This window comes from Haliotis asinina, chromosome 16 (genome assembly GCF_037392515.1).
Source record: "Haliotis asinina isolate JCU_RB_2024 chromosome 16, JCU_Hal_asi_v2, whole genome shotgun sequence".
Taxonomy (NCBI): domain Eukaryota; kingdom Metazoa; phylum Mollusca; class Gastropoda; order Lepetellida; family Haliotidae; genus Haliotis; species Haliotis asinina.
Window position 1 is genome coordinate 40,514,080 of NC_090295.1, and position 20,981 is coordinate 40,535,060.

The 20,981-nt window shown below is 41.4% G+C and overlaps 1 protein-coding gene across 1 annotated transcript in view; it reads right to left on the reverse strand.

Annotated features, from left to right (window-relative positions):
• The window catches only part of LOC137267769 (fibrillin-2-like), a 59,287-nt gene that overhangs the window by 13,420 nt on the left and 24,886 nt on the right, over window positions 1-20,981 (reverse strand). Inside the window, exons 30-57 of the mRNA XM_067802215.1 lie at window positions 19,404-19,589; window positions 17,466-17,651; window positions 17,004-17,189; window positions 16,638-16,823; window positions 16,221-16,406; window positions 15,686-15,871; window positions 15,231-15,416; window positions 14,635-14,820; window positions 14,126-14,311; window positions 11,790-11,975; window positions 11,282-11,467; window positions 10,824-11,009; window positions 10,437-10,622; window positions 10,014-10,199; window positions 9,479-9,664; window positions 8,763-8,948; window positions 8,147-8,332; window positions 7,654-7,839; window positions 5,880-6,065; window positions 5,153-5,338; window positions 4,073-4,258; window positions 3,631-3,816; window positions 3,108-3,293; window positions 2,815-3,000; window positions 1,733-1,918; window positions 1,302-1,487; window positions 950-1,135; window positions 453-638 (exon numbers count right to left, since the gene is read on the reverse strand). Of these exons, the coding sequence (XP_067658316.1) occupies window positions 453-638; window positions 950-1,135; window positions 1,302-1,487; window positions 1,733-1,918; window positions 2,815-3,000; window positions 3,108-3,293; window positions 3,631-3,816; window positions 4,073-4,258; window positions 5,153-5,338; window positions 5,880-6,065; window positions 7,654-7,839; window positions 8,147-8,332; window positions 8,763-8,948; window positions 9,479-9,664; window positions 10,014-10,199; window positions 10,437-10,622; window positions 10,824-11,009; window positions 11,282-11,467; window positions 11,790-11,975; window positions 14,126-14,311; window positions 14,635-14,820; window positions 15,231-15,416; window positions 15,686-15,871; window positions 16,221-16,406; window positions 16,638-16,823; window positions 17,004-17,189; window positions 17,466-17,651; window positions 19,404-19,589 (5,208 nt within the window). The remainder of the gene's footprint in view (window positions 1-452; window positions 639-949; window positions 1,136-1,301; window positions 1,488-1,732; window positions 1,919-2,814; window positions 3,001-3,107; window positions 3,294-3,630; window positions 3,817-4,072; window positions 4,259-5,152; window positions 5,339-5,879; window positions 6,066-7,653; window positions 7,840-8,146; window positions 8,333-8,762; window positions 8,949-9,478; window positions 9,665-10,013; window positions 10,200-10,436; window positions 10,623-10,823; window positions 11,010-11,281; window positions 11,468-11,789; window positions 11,976-14,125; window positions 14,312-14,634; window positions 14,821-15,230; window positions 15,417-15,685; window positions 15,872-16,220; window positions 16,407-16,637; window positions 16,824-17,003; window positions 17,190-17,465; window positions 17,652-19,403; window positions 19,590-20,981) is intronic.

The following is a 20,981-nucleotide window of genomic DNA, read 5'->3' on the forward strand; positions in this document are numbered from 1 at the left end:
TTACTTGTGTATTATGTATGAATAGGTCCAGAGAGCGAGATTAGTTTTACGCTGCTTTTAGCAATTTCACGACCAGGGAGTCTAAAAGTGAGGTTCACATTGACCCTGGTTCAATTCCCATGGGTACTTCTGTTTGACGAGGCAACGCTTAGACCACTATTGCTACCCTGCCTCCTCTCGCTGGATATATGTAATTGTGTTGACAGCCGTTTGTAGCGTCAGTCTTCTTGTTTCAAACGGCAGGTGTTAGTCATTTTAAATTTTGCGGCAACGAGTGAATGCTTGCTTTTCCTACAGTATGAAGATGACGTTCTGTGTCCACATATCTGCTAGCCCGGCGAGTTCAATGATTGTGCATTAACTGTTAATGTCGTCAACATGAGCTTGCTGTACCCTGCTCCAACCAAGCTGTACGCGAAGGTTGTATAACCTAAACGTTATTAACCACTTACCACAAGACAGACCGCTCCAGCCTTCCGAACATTCACACTTGCAGTTCTTCTGATTGACCTTGCCATTCACGCATTTGGTGGTACACGGGTCAAGGCCACATAACGCGCCACGATAGCCGTTCACGCATGCGCACTCGCACTTTGCCGGATTCAGGACGCCTCCGTTTCTGCATTGCCGCTTGCAATCTGAGGACCAGTATGACAAGTACAAACCTTTGTATGGTCAATATAGCAACAAACTCAGGACATATGTTATCCATGGTATAGGTAATGGCGATCGTTTGAACGGTGTTTAGCAACAAAAGTACTGTTGATCTAGAAGTATCCGTACAGCTACATAAATGTCATTACAGACCTACAGAGACATTTTATGGTTTAGTGGTTTTGAAGGAAACGCTGCAAGCCTTCAAACGTAGAGAAACATTCTCTAATAGTCTACATATTCTCTACAATAACGTCTTGAACATTATGAACAGGTAATGTATACTGTCACCTACCGCACTTTGGTCCCTTCCAACCGAAGTCACAATCGCAAGCGCAGTTCTCCTGGTTGACCTTGCCATTGACGCATTCTGTCTTGCAAGGAGGAAGACTACAATCGGCGCCGCGATAGCCGCCGGTGCACGCGCACTTGCATGTGCTTGGATCCAGTTTCCCCCCATTTGCACACTTGCGGTTGCAGTCTGAAACGGAAGCGCAAAACTTATTAAACAAGCTACTTCTGACAGACTGACGTCTCATTGGGCGTGAATTTGAAAAACGAAAGCGTCATTTAATGTTTGTCAAGCACTGGTATTAAGAGGTGTTCCACTATCAATTCGGATGAGCATCAAAACCCCAAACACTCACCGCACTTGGGACCAACATATCCTTTCTCACACACGCAGGCACAGTTGTCCTGGTTGACCTTGCCCTTAACGCATTCCGTCTTGCATGGAGGCTTGGCACAATCCGCACCTCTGTAGCCACCAGCACACGTGCATTCACATTTGGCCTTGTCCAAAGTACCTCCATTAGCACATTTAAGACTACAATCTGAAACATTACCATAGTAGGACCTTGGTTTCAGAATTTCATTCCAACCATTTGTTTAATGGACACAGTAAATTAAAAGAGGGCAGTAAAATGGTCGTTAGGCAAATATACCAACAATGCATGTAGAGTGTCGAGTGTGCTACCATTAGAACACGTCAGTTGGCAGTCCGTCAAACATTGTAATAAAAATAATTAATTTCCGGTTGTGACAGTGAGTGGAAAATGAAAAGTATCAAAATTCTCACCACACTTAGGACCGGTCCATCCCTCTGTACACTCGCATACACAGTTGTTCTGGTTGACCTTGCCATTCTTACACTCAGTCTTGCATGGAGGAAGAGTACAGTCTGGACCACGGTAGCCACCCGCACATGTACACTGACACTTAGCTTTATCAAGAGCGCCTCCATTTGCACACTGACGACTACAGTCTGGAATGCATAACATCACGCGAACATAATACATGACCTAGAGTGAGCCGGTGATTATCGTTTCAGGCCGCCTTTGGCAATATTCCAACAATATATCGGGGGACACCAGCGATAGGTTTCACATATTGTAGTAATGTGTGGCGTGACAAGAGAACGCTTTCGCCACCAAGATAAGCAATCGCCCTCAACAGAACCTTTACGGTATGGAACAAGGTGTTTTTTTTATATTCGATATGTTCCCCTGTGAGGAACAGGGGCATGCTGCCACCGTGGTCTTTAAAAACCCACACCTTTAGTTACACATAATCATCGGACATATGGAATTCATTCCCAGTAACCATCGGACAATAAGACGCAGTCTACGAATATCCTTGGAATCCTGTGTTGACTTTATATAAGACTGAAAAAAAAATTTCTTCCACTTGTGTCTTAACGCTGAACTGCGCAGCATGTCTTTAGTCAAAACAGAACGTGATCGATTTAATCTAGAACGACAGATATAAACAAAGCACACTGCACATCTCAGAGATAGTATAACTTATAAATGCCGCAACCAGACTTACATACATACATAGCTGTCTATAAACAATCGATACTGGACAAATTAATGCACTTTATACTTGATTAGATGAAATGGAATCAAACAAGTCAGGGGATCATCCAATCCAGTCACTTTAAAGCGTTTTGGAAACCAGGACTTAGACAAGCTCAAAATGGAAGAATCAGAAAACGATTAAATAAAAATGTCTTCTCTTACTGTCGGAGGAAGTCAGAGTCTTAACAAACAATCCCGTGATATTCGGAGCAATGATGCACGAATTTGGAGGTATTTGATGAATAAAGTCATGGAAACTGTCAGGTTTCTGTTGTTAAAGAAACATACAACTACAACTCACCGCATTTGGGGCCAGTCCAGCCTTTTGTACAAACGCATGCACAGTCTTTCTTGTCAACGTTACCGTTGACGCATGCCGTCGCGCAAGGTGCCTTGCTACAGTCAGCACCACGGTAGCCTCCAACACAAGAACACGAGCAGGTGCTTGAATCCAATTTACCGCCATTGGAGCACTTGAGCTTGCAATCTGAAACATTAAATGGGGCCAGAGTTATGCGATAAATAATTCACTGGACAGTGTATTTTGTACAGATTCACCGAGACGAGAAGACATGAGATTATTCCATCACTCACCACACTTAGGGCCAGTCCAGCCCTCAGAACATTCACAAACGCAGGTTTTCTGATTGACCTTGCCATTGACACAGGTCGTTTTACAAGGAGACAGACTGCAATCCGTTCCTCTGTAGCCACCAGTACAGGTGCATTGGCATTTGGCTTTGTCTAAGGTTCCTCCATTGTCACATTTCAAACTGCAATCTGCAACACAACATAACTTTTCTGGATAAACATCTTTTCCCTTATGTGTCTAATGGTAAAGTATAGCTTCTCATTCACGCGGGCATTTGTCATGCACCTGATGTTGGAGCCAGAATGTTTTGAAATAAGAAAAGTTGTTATCCATAAAAAAACGTTATGCATCCAGATATATGTAAGTTTGACTGCGTCAAAATTTGCTTCATGGTTCATGACGCATGTGAATGGTTTGCAGCATTTGGACCTTAAGTCACACTGGAACCCGGTACAACCAGACGGCGTGATTTTGAGCTAAACTACAACCATATTTACTAATATGAAACTAACTGGATCAACTCACCACACTTGGGACCACTCCAGCCTTTGGTACACACACAGGCACAGTTCTCTTGGTTGACCTTCCCGTTGACACACGCCGTCTTGCATGGGGATTTGCTGCAGTCTGTCCCACGGTAGCCACCAACACATGAGCATTCGCATTTGGCACTGTCCAGTTTTCCTCCGTTTGCACATTTCAATTTGCAGTCTGTAACGGATGGGGTAGTCAGTGGGAATGTATTGATGATCAGTTATTTGTTATTTGACCAGATGTCCATCAGAAACGTACAACAGAACTAGCATTTAACGACATCTTACACTACCGATTTCCTTCTTTTGTCTATGGAAGAAACCAGATAAATTCAAAGTCAGGCACAAAAGCAAATATACAGTTCATGGGTATCCATATTTCCTGGGGCTGATACATTCCTTCTAGACATGAAATTTAAATTCAAACTACGTACCACACTTGGGACCAGTCCAGCCTTCCGTACATTCACAGGCACATGTCTTCTGGTTGACGTTACCATTGACACATGCTGTCTTGCATGGATCTTGTGCACAGTCAGCTCCTCGGTACCCACCAACACAGGTGCATTTACAGGTTTCCTTGTTCAAGGTGCCGTTATTGGCGCATTTGAGATCACAGTCTGGAAGTAGGGTGAAAAAACCACAACATGTTAATGATGTCAGAACTCATCAATATACATATCATAAGTTGTTCACTGGTCGCGAGGGGACCACGGGTTCATGTACCCCCGAAGTATGTTTATGCTCCCCGACCCTGCAGGGCAAGGTGAACATAAACAAACCTCGAGTGTACATGAGCCCATGGACCCCCGAGGGGCCAGTGAACAACTTATTTATCTTACGGAACACATAAATTTTAATTTTGAACTGATTGAAGCACTTCTGTTGAATGCGAGGCGAATCAGCATTTCGCAGACGGCACAAGGTAAACAGATTTAGAGTTATCGCCCTTCCATTGATTTCCAATCGACAAATATCGGAAAGTTCTGTTCTTGATGCGTGATTCAATGTTATTCGAGGTAAAAAAGTACTACCATGAAGCGGACTTCGCAGCGTGGTACATTGAAAATAATAGAATAGCGATTAGTCAATCAGAAAGCGACATTCATGTGTGAGGTAAGATAAAAAATATTAACGAGTATGAGCATGGAGTGAGTGAGTGAGTGAACGCCTTTTTCCACACCGTCCATATTACAGCAAAACTGAATCCACTGGCGTTATTGGCGCATTTGAGATCACAATCTGCAAATGAAATAGGAAAAAAAACCTTTTCAATTCATTCAGAACAGCCCATATGTAATATCTAGTATGGATGGATTCATACAAGTAAGGGAGCAGCATCTTTGTCAGCATCTTTGTCAATGTTGCTCCTTACTGCATTTCAATCTACGTACAATTGTTGGTGTCGGTCAGTGTTTCAGTATTGTCATAGCCTGAAGCAACTGAGAATGCCATCCAGTCCTTATACCTGTTGTCACCTGGGTTCCAATACAGACATTTAAAATGAAACCTACCACATTTGGGTCCAACCCATCCTTTTGTACATTCGCAAGCACAATTTTTCTGGTTGACCTTTCCATTGATGCAGGGTGTCTTACATGGAGGCAGACTACAATCAGCTCCTCGGTAGCCACCAGCACATGCACATTCACATTTGGCGCTGTCCAGCGTTCCTCCATTTGCACACGACAGCTTGCAATCTTGAAAATCATAATCAAAAGCGTAAAAACGTAAACTTGTGGCGAGAGACACCGTAGTCTTACATGAGAGTGAGTGAGTTAGTTTTCACCGCACTCAGCAATATTACAACTATATGGCGGCGGTCTGTAAATAATCGAGTCTGGACCAGACAATCCAGTCATCAACAACATGGACATCTATCTGCGCAATTGGGAACTGATGGCATGTGTCAACCAAGTCAGCGAGTCTGCCCACCCGATCCCGTTAGTCGCCTCTTACGACAAGCAAAGGTTGCTGAAGGCCTATTCTACCCCGGGACCTTCACGGGTATTTCGGGGAGAGCAATTCGCATTTCTTTTATGTGATAACTTTAATCTATTGGCTACTAGAGATGCAACAATATGCATTTCTTAAAGTAGTCTTTAGCACATGACCATCAATACGTGTACAGAACGATATGATATGAACATGATCATAGCTTTTGTGTGTGTTACCAGTGTTAAGTAAGGGATCCAGGACTACATGGAAGATGGAATTTCCTGGTATGTATTTAATACCTACCACATTTGGGACCACTCCACCCGGTTGAACACTCGCAGGCGCAGTTCTTCTGACTGACCTTGCCATTGACGCATTCCGTGGTGCATGGAGGCTTGGTGCAGTTTGGACCGCGGTGACCACCAACGCACGTGCATTCACATTTGTCCGCATTCAAGGTGCCTTTATTTTCGCACTGCCTTCCGCAATCTAAACATTGCAAACAGAATGTACACAAGTAGTGTACAGAATGTTCTGTGTCGAGTGCCATGTTTAGAGAGGCAGTATGAGTGAGTGAGTGAGTTTAGTTTTACGCCGCACTCAGCAATATTCCAGCTATATGGCGGCGGTCTGTAAATAATCGAGTCTGGACCAGACAATCCAGTGATCAACATCATGAGCATCGATCTGCGCAATTGGGAACCGATGACATGTGTCAACCAAGTCAGCGAGCCTGACCACTCGATCCCGTTAGTCGCCTCTTACGACAAGCATAGTCGCCTTTTATGGCAAGCATGGGTTGCTGAAGGCCTATTCTACCCCGGGACCTTCACGGGTCGGATGGGTAGTATGAATGCTAGGAGAACAGTGGGCAAATCTCGTATCCTCCATGGGTCCCTGATAAAAACAATTTTGAAAACACGGATTGAACGAATGTCTTATTTATTTTACTGTCGCAAATGTAAATGAAAAAGCATTCTAATTTCCATCTACAATTTATAGTTAATGTAAAAGTACAAGAATAAGTGCAAGCTCATTGGTAGGTAGACAGGATAGTGATAGATTACTGCGGGGTCCAAAGTAACGTCTTTGGAACAGACTATAGCTTTGTGGAAATTAGTGTTCGATGATATTATATCACAAGGACACTTTGAAAAACGTAGCATACTAAACTATAGCTGACGAAAATATAAGAACTTTAATACCGAAACTAAAGGACGTAGCCATCATGGTGTCACACTATCACTAAAAATGATTAAGAGGGGGTGATCTCAAGAGCAAAATCGGGACGGGTGTCGCAGACTGTGGTTGGAGTTATAGATCAGTTGAGATACGATAATCCTTTAGAACTCTGTTAGTAAACGGCAGGTCATAATTTACCAATAACATCTTGTTCTGTCGAATTTCGTATGGTCATGCCACCTATATATTTTGAGACATTTGATGATGGCAGATTAATGGTTGTAATTGCTATACTCTATGACAAACTTTATGAAAGAAAGACGGGTAAGATGTTAACAGATTAGCCATATTCATTCATGAACAAGCATAAAATATCTTTGAGATGACCCCCTGGGCTTGATGGCAGCAAATGCATGTCATACCAAGCGAGCGGTCGGTGCGTCGGCAATTTGATCGCCCAGCCTAGTGTGATATCTATAGTCTGATTTAGTGTTTGCAGCAGCTATTCGTAATTTCGCATTCGAATTTGTTGTCGGATGTCACGAGGAAACATGCCTTTCTGGATATCCTTTTAAGCATCTCCATGAAAGCGAAGTCAGGCCAAATGCTATTTGTAATTATGTAAATTTAGGGATTCAGAGTAATAGCCTAAAATCGTTTTCTTCTGTTATTAATTGTATAAATCTGCACCACTGAGTTATCATAAACCCAGCACAAAGACAACTTGGTCAAGGCGTTTCCCGTGGTAAGAAATCTAAACAATCAGGCGCAAGAGCCGTTTATGTTCTACTTGATTGCGATTCAAACATACGCTTATGTATTGCCGAACAATCTTCCATTTCAAGAGTGATTTCATGAATACGGACAAGGTGATGGATGCTACACTAAAACCTACCACATTTGGGCCCACTCCAGCCTTTGCTGCACACGCAGGCACAGTTCTCCTGGTTGACCTTCCCGTTGACGCAGGTTGTGGCACATGGATTCTTGCTGCAGTCAGCACCACGGTAGCCACCGGCGCATGTACAAGTACACTTGTCCTCATCAAGCGTGCCGCCATTTTGACATTTTAGGCTGCAGTCTGAAAAGCCAGATTTGGGGCAGAACATAATGAAGTGAGCCAAGTTGGTTATTGGGGGAGAAAACATTCCATTTTGAAGAAAAGCAAGGATTTGTATTAAAACCGTTGGGTGTTACATATTTTGAATTCTGGAATATGTTTTCCGTCTGTTAGCCTATATGTTTAGACAAGACAAAAGTCTATCATGTGCTCATTCCTTGCGGCAATATTCAAGTTGAAAAAACACGCAAAAGTTCTTTATCAATCTGTTATAAATGTGAATTTGATTTACAACTTGTATGACCCAGCGATTGGTTGCCGTACTCACCACACTTGGGTCCAGTCCAGCCTGTGCTACACACGCAGGCACAGTTCTCCTGGTTGACCTTGCCATTAACACAGACGGTGGTACACGGAGGCTTGGTGCAGTCCGCACCTCTGTAGCCACCAGCACACGAGCATTCACATTTAGCCTTGTCAAGTGTACCTCCATTGCTACATTTAAGACTGCAATCTGAAACGTTACCAAATGCTTTTGAATTTACGGATTTCAGCGAATCATTTGTATGTGCACACAAAGTGCAAATCTATGAAGCAGAGCTACAAAGTTTGTAGAGCGGTATAAACAAAAAAAAAGATAACATAAAAACAGCGTATATTTTAGCGTAACCACGTTGCAGTTAGGCTAATGGATGCTAAGACGATTTCCCAGCATGGGACCCACTAAATCACCATCGTTCTACCAAAATCAACAAAAGGGTACACTGGTCGATACACCAGCCATAAACGTAACAAAACTCGAAGCATTATTTCTTAAAGCAGGGGAGGTATTTAATAATTCGGGTGTGTAATGCGGTAATACGTAAAACCTCAACATTTGAACATTTCAGATTAACGCTATATTTCCTCCTTTGGGAATGATTGGAAAACAATTCCAAACTCACCACATTTGGGGCCGTTCCAACCTTCTGCACACTCGCACACACAGTTCTTCTGGTTCACCTTGCCATTGACGCATACCGTCGTGCAGGGGGGTAGACTACAATCGTCACCACGGTAACCACCCACGCAAGAGCATTTGCACGTTTTCTCATCCAGGCTTCCTCCGTTGCTACATTTACGACTACAGTCTGAAAGGAAAGATGCAAACCATAGCAACTGGGTGAAAAATACACTAAATCAGTTTTCGTTTTTATTCCCCAAAAATGTTAAAGGGACGTTAATCAAATGTGATACTTAAACTTCACTGATTTGATGTTGTGGCATGGTTACATTCTATTTGTTCTTTGGATAATGAACAGAGGGGTTTACTTTGTAATACTCTGAACTGATGGGTGACACAGATAAAGCTTTCTGATATTTGAAAACAAGATTACCAGAAAATTATCAGTACAGTCTGCCCGAGTGGAGAAATAGCTGATCTTAAAATAATCTAAGTATAGAAGTGGAAGGAAGGCCATGGGGTGGTCAAAGTGACACATGTTCATCAAATGAATTGGGTAATCTATGGTCATGGAGTCACAACATCACAATGTGAGACAATAAATCGAACACTTGGTAAAGCTGCAGTGACCCGTATCGGGTAAATGTACACACGAAAGTGTAACAAATTTATGGAGCTTAACTAGTCTCAAATCAAACTACTCTTCACAACACTTACCACATTTTGGGCCACTCCATCCTTCTGTGCAAACGCAGGCACAATTCTCCTGGTTGACCTTCCCGTTAACACATTCTGTCTTACATGGAGGTTTGGTGCAGTCAGCACCCCTGTAGCCACCAGTGCACGTGCATTCACATTTGGCCTTGTCCAAAGTACCTCCATTAGCACATTTGAGATTGCAGTCTTCATCAAAGATAAAACAAACGGAAGTGTCTCAAATGTGACTCCAGAAATACGCTTAAATGGGTTTAACATTCATTTGGACTAATTACTGTGCACAATAGAACATGTTCAGTCTTCATTCCCAATTAGAATCTGAATGTTTAATCTATATGAAAGAAACCATTGATTAATTGTTTTAATCTTATGGCTTAATACTCCAGGATGAAGAATAGTGAAGTTAGTCTATAGGTGTGTTAGCAATAATCTACGATATGATCCAGAATAGTGTGCATTTTCATTACAAATCAGAAATATGCTGAACATGCCAAAAGCAATATCCAATCACATTCAAAGTGTGCAACATACTCACCACATTTAGCACCAGTCCAGCCCTCTGTACATTCACAGAGGCAGTTCTTCTGGTTGACCTTGCCATTGACACATTCTGTCTTGCATGGAGGAAGTGTACAGTCGTTTCCTCGGTAGCCCCCAGTGCAGGAGCAAGAGCATTTCTCTCTATCCAAGGTACCTCCATTCGCACATTTCAGACTGCAATCTATATGAAAGGTGGACATGAAAATCATCAGGTTCTTTGTAAGCAATTAATGAATTGTACGAAGAGAAAAAAATGAACGTAGGCAATTTTTTTCTTGCTTGCACACATTTGCAAAATAATTGTCGTTTCTCATATGTTTTGAATCGTAATCATATTGACCTCTTTCTTTATATACCATGTTCCATGGTTGAGCAAATGACGTTAACATGCAACATCAGGTCATTGTCATATACTTACCGCACTTTGTACCACTCCAGCCGTCGGAACATTCGCAAGCACAGTTCTCTTGGTTGACCTTACCATTAACACACTCCGTCTTGCATGGGGGTTTGCTACAATCGGCACCTCGGTAGCCCCCAACACACGTGCATTCACACTTGGCACTGTCCAAGCTTCCATTGTTCTTGCAAACGAGTTGACAATCTAACGTTGAAACAATTGATAGTTCTTAAAATCCGACTATTATAAAAGAACACAGTGTTCAGCTATCAGTGTAATAATTGAACAAAACTAGTTCCCAAATATTATTTCAATTTGAACATCTAAGTAGTTCATATGTACACCTACCCTTTCAGGCTTACATTTTCATTTTGGTCATAGAACACTGAAATTCAAACTACCTACCACACTTGGGACCAGTCCAGCCTTCCGTACATTCACAAGCACATGTCTTCTGGTTGACGTTACCATTGACACATGCTGTCTTGCAGGGATCTTGTGCACAGTCAGCTCCTCGGTACCCACCAACACAGGTGCATTTACAGGTTTCCTTGTTCAAGGTACCATTATTAGCGCATTTGAGATCACAATCTGCAAATAAAGTAAGAAATAACAGTTTAAGTTCACAGCCCAATAGGTTACACACATAATATCAAAGAAAATGGATTCCTAAAAGAAGGTGAACAACGCCTTTCTCTTCAACCTCATCCATATTACAGCAAAACTGAATCTATGAAAAAGTGGACAGTATTTGGTGGCATCCAATCTATGATTTTGTCTTTTTATAGCCTTAACCAGCTGAGTAACATCCAAAGAACACATTATCACATCTGGGTTCCAATACAGACTTAAATGAAACCTACCACATTTGGGTCCGACCCATCCTTTTGTACATTCGCAAGCACAATTTTTCTGGTTGACCTTTCCGTTGACGCAGGGTGTCTTACATGGAGGCAGACTACAATCAGCTCCTCGGTAGCCACCAGCACATGCACATTCACATTTGGCGCTGTCCAGCGTTCCTCCATTTGCACAGGACAGCTTGCAATCTTCAAAATTGACGGACATATAACATAAAAGAGTATCCTTGTGGGTATAGATACCTTAACGTCATATTAAAACCAGTCTCGATTTTGTGAGATCATTCGTCATTACATTTTAGGTACATGCTTGTTAATGTTTAATCGGAGTCATTACTATAGTAATAGAGTACTATACTATAAAGCTACTAACTGGTAGCTGGAGATGGAACAACATGAAACTCTTCAGTTGGTCATTAGTATATTCCTATTAATACTATCCCGATCAGTGACAAAAATACATATTTTCATAACGTACTATTGGATATAGCTATGGGTCCTAAATACCTACCACATTTGGGACCACTCCACCCAGTTGAACACTCGCAGGCGCAGTTCTTCTGACTGACCTTGCCATTGACACATTCCGTGGTGCATGGAGGCTTGGTGCAGTTTGGACCGCGGTGACCACCAACGCACGTGCATTCACATTTGTCCGCATTCAATGTGCCTTTATTTTCGCACTGCCTTCCGCAATCTAAACATTACAAACAGAATGTACACAAGTAGTGTCAGAATGTTCTGTGTCGAATGCCATCACCATTATAAGTCCTAATATTACAGTGTTTTAAGAGGCTGTCTGATAGCGTCCTTTCTGAATGAGTGTCGCAGACGGTGGTTGGGACGCGCTTGGGGTTAGAGATCAGTTGAGATAGGATCATCCTTTATAAGAATCGAGCTGGGTTTGTAAACGCTATCTCATTTACAAATTATCTTGTCTTGTCGAATTTCGTGTGGTCATGCCACCTATATATTTTGAGACATTTGATATCGGCAAATTTAGCTCTGTTTTAAATAGATATATTCTATCACATAAATATTATGGAAGAAAGATGGGTATCTTGTTAGTAAATTAGCCATATTCACACATGAAAAAGTATGATATCTTTATGATGCACTTGTAGTCATTCAATGATCAATCTGGCCGACCTATACACCTGGAGATAGCCTAAGCGTGAAAACATGCAACAGGGTTGATGAACTTGAAAAATTACATTAGAACCAACGCAAGACTACATGCGGTTTGACACCGTTTCGTCACGGAGGAATGTTATGCAGATTCGTTTTCCAATCTCCTAATGTCAAGAGGTAGTGATATAACAGTCATAAACATGAACCTGCCTACAGGCAACTATAACAGATACTTCACCCTGCCATACCTACAACAACGAGGTATCTACTCACTATCACAGGTGAAAGCAACACTCTGAAGTATTGACAACTCACTGGTAGACTATGGAAACTTCCACATCATTTGACCAGTTATGAATAAATGCGGTTTAACGAGGAAAGTATCAGGCTGTTGCTATACAAGGATAGCCTAACTATTATGCAGGCACATTCTACATTTTCAAATGTAAAGGTCAGTGATTGAAAACTACAGTATGCTCTGATTGGCACTAGGTAGTACAGTAGTTATTATGCAGGCCAACTCTAAGTTTTCAAAGGCTAAAGGTCAGTAACAGGAAACTTCATTATGCTCATACTGACACTTGGCAGTCGCACTTCCCCCGGCTTATCAACATAAGAGAAGGTTCTCATTCAGTTTTAAGACGACTGTTCCATCTCCAGACTGTAAATTTCCCAGAGTGTCCAATATATATTCCACTAGTTATTCAATTGGACTGACGTGTGTGTTTACATGCTCATGACCTACTCACCCTGTACTATTTTGGTCCTCTCGCTAAAGTATGACCGAAGCTGACGTTAGAGAAAAAAAAACCTATCATCGCCACTCCAGATTCACTTCGCTAGTAAATCTGTTTCTAAAATACTCTAATTGCCTTCTCATGCATGTACGCATTAAGGATAGCATCTTTCAACATCTATGTATAGAAAGATCTGAAACTAACCTATCTAACTTCATGATAAGGTATTACTAACTCCTACGTGCAAAAGAGATATCTAATTATGAAGTAGTTATTTATTACTAGTTTCATAGTAACGGACTGAGAAAACGCTAAACTCTCAGTCTATCCAAAACTTACTTAACCCTAACAATACTGTAACATTACTATGAGAAGTTGGCTACAAACTGACATAACATAAAGGTGGGTACGAGGAGTAAATACTGCAGTCGAAACACATCTTGCCGAACACACTAAATACTGGAATCAACAGCCACCATTTTTAATGCACATTTAGCTATACTGTTACACGGCACATTCATTTCATGCCAGGAGAGTCGGTCTGTCGTAACACTTGGCTCAGCGACCAAATCACCATCCAGTCCGATCTAATGTTTTCAGCAGTTATTCGTAATTTCGTATTCGCGTAATTATGTAAATTTAGGGATTCAGAGTAACAGCCTAAAATCAGTTTTCTTCTGTTTGTAATTGTAAAAATCTGCACCAGTTAGAGTTACGATAAAGCCAGCACCTAACCCACTTGGTCGAAGCGATTCCCGTAATAAATCTAAATAGGGCACACAAGAGCCGTCTACATTCTATTTTTTTGTGATTCAAACATATACTTATGTACGGTCGGAACAATGTTTTGTTTTAAGAATGATTTCATAAATACGGACAGGGCGATGCTTTCAAAAACACGTGTTCTTTACTCTTGTACAACCTACTACATTTTGAAACATCTGATAACAACTGAGAAAATCTGCAAATCTGAACCTACCACATTTGGGCCCACTCCAGCCTTTGCTGCACACGCAGGCACAGTTCTCCTGGTTGACCTTCCCGTTGACGCAGGTTGTGGCACATGGATTCTTGCTGCAGTCAGCACCACGGTAGCCACCGGCGCATGTACAAGTACACTTGTCCTCATCAAGCGTGCCGCCATTTTGACATTTTAGGCTGCAGTCTGAAAAACCAGATTTGGGGTAGAACATAATGAAGTGAGCCAAGTTGGTTGTTATTGGGGGAGAAAGCATTCCATTTTGAAGAAAAGCAAGGATTTGTATTAAAACCGTTAGGTGTTACATATTTTGAATTCTGGAATAAGTTGTGCTTTCACGTCTGTCAGCATATATGATTAGACAAGACAAAAGTCTATCATGTGCTCATTCTGTTTATGTTGGCTGCAATATTCAAGTTGAAAAATACGCAAAAGACCTTTATCAATCTGTTAAAAATGTGAATTTAATTTACAACTTGTATGACCCAGCGATTGGTTGCCGTACTCACCACACTTGGGTCCAGTCCAACCAGTGTTACACACGCAGGCACAGTTCTCCTGGCTGACCTTGCCGTTAACACAGACGGTGGTACATGGAGGCTTGGTGCAGTCCGCACCTCTGTAGCCACCAGCACACGTGCATTCACATTTAGCCTTGTCAAGTGTACCTCCATTGCTACATTTAAGACTGCAGTCTGAAACGTTACCAAATGTTTCGGAAATGACATTTCATTCAAACCATTTGCATATTCACACAAAGTGAAAATCTATAAAACAGAGCTACAAAGTTTCTACAGGAATATATACCAAAAACAGCGTATATTACATGTTGCGGTTAGGCTAATGGACCCTAAGACGATTTTCAAGCATGTGACGCACTAAATCTCCATATTTCTACCCAAATCGACAAAAGGGTATCCTGGCTGCCACAACAGCCATAAAAACATCAAACCCTGGATCAACGTTTTTAAAAGGAAGGGAGGTATTTTGTAATTCAGGTGTGCACAAAGCACCAATATGTGAAAACCTTACAACATTTAAACATTTCAGATTAAAGTTATCCCTTCCTCCTTTGGAATTCTTTTCCAATTCTTCCCAAACTCACCACACTTGGGGCCGTTCCAACCTTCTGCACACTCGCACACACAGTTCTTCTGGTTCACCTTGCCATTGACGCATACCGTCGTGCAGGGGGGCAGACTACAATCGTCACCACGGTAACCACCCACGCAAGAGCATTTGCACGTTTTCTCATCCAGGCTTCCTCCGTTGCTACATTTACGACTACAGTCTGAAACGAAAGATTCAAACCATAGCAACTGGGTGAAAATAGATATGATGATAACCTAAACGTGTTTTTACCCCCTCTCCCAGAAGGCCAGTCACAGTGTGGTCAAAGTCTAACGTGTTCCTCAAATGAATTAGGTAATCTATGGTTATGCAGTTACATCACAATGTGAGACATTAAATTGAAAACACCCTTGGTAAAACTGCAGTTACCCGTATCCGATCTGTTCAGGTTAACTGGTCTCAAATCAAACTACTCTTCACAACACTTACCACATTTTGGGCCACTCCATCCTTCTGTGCAAACGCAGGCACAATTCTCCTGGTTGACCTTCCCGTTAACACATTCTGTCTTACATGGAGGTTTGGTGCAGTCAGCACCCCTGTAGCCACCAGTGCACGTGCATTCACATTTGGCCTTGTCCAAAGTACCTCCATTAGCACATTTGAGATTGCAGTCTTCATCAAAGATAAAACAAACGGAAGTGTCTCAAATGTGACTCCAGAAATACGCTTAAATGGGTTTAACATTCATTTGGACTAATTACTGTGCACAATAGAACATGTTCAGTCTTCATTCCCAATTAGAATCTGAATGTTTAATCTATATGAAAGAAACCATTGATTAATTGTTTTAATCTTATGGCTTAATACTCCAGGATGAAGAATAGTGAAGTTAGTCTATAGGTGTGTTAGCAATAATCTACGATATGATCCAGAATAGTGTGCATTTTCATTACAAATCAGAAATATGCTGAACATGCCAAAAGCAATATCCAATCACATTCAAAGTGTGCAACATACTCACCACATTTAGCACCAGTCCAGCCCTCTGTACATTCACAGAGGCAGTTCTTCTGGTTGACCTTGCCATTGACACATTCTGTCTTGCATGGAGGAAGTGTACAGTCGTTTCCTCGGTAGCCCCCAGTGCAGGAGCAAGAGCATTTCTCTCTATCCAAGGTACCTCCATTCGCACATTTCAGACTGCAATCTATATGAAAGGTGGACATGAAAATTATCAGGTTCTTGATAATGAGCATTAAATGAATTATATTAAAATAGATGAACGTAGACAGGATTTTGTTGGGACACATGCTCGTTTCTCATGTTTAGAATCGAAAAATGTTGAGCTCTTTCGTTAAATATACCAGTTCCATGGTTGAGCAGAGGACGTTAACATGCAACATCAGATTCTTTAAGAAAGTCATTGCCATATACTCACCGCACTTTGTACCACTCCAGCCGTCGGAACATTCGCAAGCACAGTTCTCTTGGTTGACCTTACCATTAACACACTCCGTCTTGCATGGGGGTTTGCTACAATCGGCACCTCGGTAGCCCCCAACACACGTGCATTCACACTTGGCACTGTCCAAGCTTCCATTGTTCTTGCAAACGAGTTGACAATCTAACGTTGAAATAATTGATAGTTCTTAAAATGCAACTCTCATAGCTGAACAACATGGTCCAGGTCCCCAGTATGTAAAATAATTGCAATTTGAACACCTATGCAGTCCTTGTGTACACCTACTCATTTGGGCATACTTTTTCATTTTGGTCATAGAACACTGAAATTCAAACTACCTACCACACTTGGGACCAGTCCAACCTTCCGTGCATTCACAGGCACATGTCTTCTGGTTGACGTTACCATTGACACATGCTGTCTTGCATGGATCTTGTGCACAGTCATCTCCTCGGTACCCACCAACACAGGTGCATTTACAGGTTTCCTTGTTTAAGGTGCCGTTATTGGCGCATTTGAGATCACAATCTGCAGAAAAGGTAAGAGAAACCAACATTTTAACGAGTTCAATTGTGTACAGATACATAATATCAACGAGTATCATCACATATTCCTACAATTGAGTGGAGTACGCCTTCCATTTCAAGGAACTCCATATTACAACAAACCGAAGGCATAAAGTGGACAGAATGTTTGCTGGCATCATTTCTATGTTTTTGTCTTTTTATAGCTTTAACCAAGTGAGATCATCCAGTGAACACCTAATCACATCTGGGTTCCAATACAGGCTTAAATGTAACCTACCACATTTGGGTCCAACCCATCCTTTTGTGCATTCACAAGCACAATTTTTCTGGTTGACCTTTCCGTTGACGCAGGGTGTCTTACATGGAGGCAGACTACAATCAGCTCCTCGGTAGCCACCAGCACATGCACATTCACATTTGGCGCTGTCCAGTGTTCCTCCATTTGCACACGACAGCTTGCAGTCTTGAAAATCATGATAGTCAAAGGAATGCAGAACGTACGCTTGTGATTAGAGACATCGTAGTGTTAGATACATTGTCAATAGGGGTAGGCATTTCGGGGAGCGCAATTCGCATATCGTTTATGTACATATGTAAAAGACCACGAGAATCTTTGTAACTACTGGAATCTATTAGCTAGAATTGACGGACATTTAACAAAACCGTTTGCTTGTGGGCATAGATACATTAACGTCATATTTTAAAGGTCACATGCACAGTAAAAGACACCTTTGCAGATTCTGATACCTTTCGGTATGCACTTACCGAAACAAATCATCAAAAATGCCAAGACAACCTATAAAGTTAAAAAAAAACCGCGATGAAAAAAAGCCCGCGAAATCGGAGTTCAAACGATTCACTAAATTTCCCCCAGCGGGGAAAAAGTGGATTCAACCGCTGTGCTGCGCTGCGCCCATGACGCATGCGCAGTGAATAGGTTTGGTGAGCTTGAAACAGTATGCCTGCCCGGAGTATGAGGTCGTGAGCAGTAGTCTAATCTTGGTTGTGTATACAAAGTAAATAATCTACTCGTTAACATAAAAAAACTTGTTGATTGTGGTAAGTAGCCTCCATCATAGAGAAAGATCAATGTCTGGTTTATTGACACCTATATGGCTATCTGCCTGTCTGCTAACGACAATATGCAATACACAGTTTCAATCATTGACCACACGCAATTTGAGCTTAACACCTATCAGACTATACGCCATAAACAAAATAAATTGATTTATGACTCGTGCACCCGTCTTTGCCACATTATGTAATTAGACAGGTGTGTTACTTGTACACACGACATTGTTTGCAACCCACAGACATAAAACTAACTACATCAATTTTTCTCGGATCACTGGGTCTGACGGAAACTGGTGCAAACTCTTGTTAGTTTCAAGTCCTGCTTTGTACTTGGACGAATGACAGTTTCCAGCCACGCAGTAGTTCATCTCTACAGAGATGAATTTTGACTGGATCGAACACAAATTCAGAGAACATGTATCTACAAAAACCCAACATCTCTATATACATTCTTTATGGATAACAACTTCTTCTAGTGCAAATGATTATGTTTGACAACGATATATGAATCCATACTGAAACGACGCATCAAGTACAATAAAAGAAGTTGTTATTCATAAAGAATCTTACTTTGTGACTCGCCATACTTTCATAATGCCCATGAAACAGATCATCTTCTTGTACATACAATGAGCCCTCGGCGTATCAGCAAATGAACCGACCAATCGGAAGCCGTCGTTACACTTGAGTGCACCCCTACCTGCTATGACTGTTTCGTTTCGAGGGAGGTAAGTCCAAGTACAAAATATTGCACTTTTGAATCGCGACTGTACGCTTATAATTTTGTTTATTTTTTTTTACAAGCAGCAATGTATATTATATGTCATGAATAATTGATAATTGTATTTTAATTATATTGGACTTTTTGGTTGGCAGTGACCTTTAAACAAAAGTCTCCATTTCGTGAGGTCATTTGTCATTACATTTTATGTACAGACTTGTTAATCTTTCATTGGAGTCATTACTATGCTATTATAGTAATATAGTATTATACTATAAGCTACTAACTGGTAGCTGGAGATGCAGCTATATGTAACTCTTCAGTTGGTCATTATATTGCTATTAATATTATCCCGATCAGTGACAAAATACATTTTTTTATAACGCACTATGGGATATCGCATGGGTCTTAAATACCTACCACATTTGGGACCACTCCATCCGGTTGAACACTCGCAGGCGCAGTTCTTCTGACTGACCTTGCCATTGACACATTCCGTGGTGCATGGAGGCTTGGTGCAGTTTGGACCGCGGTGACCACCAACGCACGTGCATTCACATTTGTCCGCATTCAAGGTGCCTTTATTTTCGCACTGCCTTCCGCAATCTAAACATTACAAACAGAATGTTCTGTGTCTAGTGCCATCACCATTACAAGTATTAATATGAAAGTGTTTTAAGAGGCAGTCTGTAAGCGCAGTTCCTGAATGTACTTGTAAATATCACGAGTAGATGACAGAATTATTCCTACATACCTTCCAAACAATTGTTCATTTAAGTCCACCACAGAAAACACACCCCCTATTATCGAACGAATAAGATTTCACTGAGCATAAAGGCCGAATCGGGTAGGCGGTATGAAAGCAAAGGGAACAGAATGGGCAAATCTCGCATCCTCATTATCCTCAAACATTTGGAAAACACTGACTTCACGAATGTCTTATTCATTTTACTGTCGGAAATGAGAACAGATGGATTCTCATTGGTAGGGAGACAGGATATACGACAAACGTGACCATTGTGAAGAGAGATTAGTTCAGTCTGCGGGGTCCAAAGTAACTTCTTTTGAACAGACTATTGCTTTCTGCAAATCAGCGTTCGATGTTACATTACAAGCACACTTTAAATTCCCATTTTGAAAGATTTAGCGTCATTAAACTATAGCTGACGAAAAATGACAAATTTAACACTGAAACTTAAGGATGTAGCTATGAAGGCATCATACTATCACCGAAAAGAAATAGAGGTCGTCTGAAAAGCAACATCGGGAGAGGTGTCGAAGACGGTGGTTGGGGCGGGTTTCGGGATATAGATATCAGCTGAATATCCTTCAGAGCTGTGTTAGTAAACAGCATGTCATAATTTACAAATAATATCTAGTCCTGTCTAATGTCGTGAGGTCATGACACCTATATATTTTGAGACATTTGATGATGGGAAATTTATGGTGTTTTTTTTAAAATGGCCATATTCTATCACAAACCTTATGGAAGAAACTTGGGTAGGATGTTAACAGATTAGCCGTATTCAGTCATGAAAAAGCATATAATATCCTTTACATGAGCCCAAGTGCCTGAAGGAAGCTCATGCATTTTATGCCTGGCGATCGAGTTGGTCTGTCGTCATGCTTGGCTGAGCGACCAAATTGCCAACTTAGTCTTATCTAGTGTTTTCAGCAGCTGTTCGAATTTCGTATTCCAAAGTATTGTCCGATTTTACAAGCAAGCATGCTTTTTCTGAATATCTATTTAAACATCTCAAACGCCAAGTTAGGCCAAGATTATTACGACATGCTATTTGCTATTATGTAGCTTTGGGGATTCAGAATAACAGCCTTAAAACAGTTTCCCTCTATTTGTGTTTGCTGAAATCTGCACCAGATACCATCACCTAAGCACCAGTACTACTTGGTCAAAGCGTTTACGTGGTAATAACTCTAAATAAAGGCACAAGAGCCGTTTATGTTCTACTTGCTTGGGATTCAAGCATATACTTATGT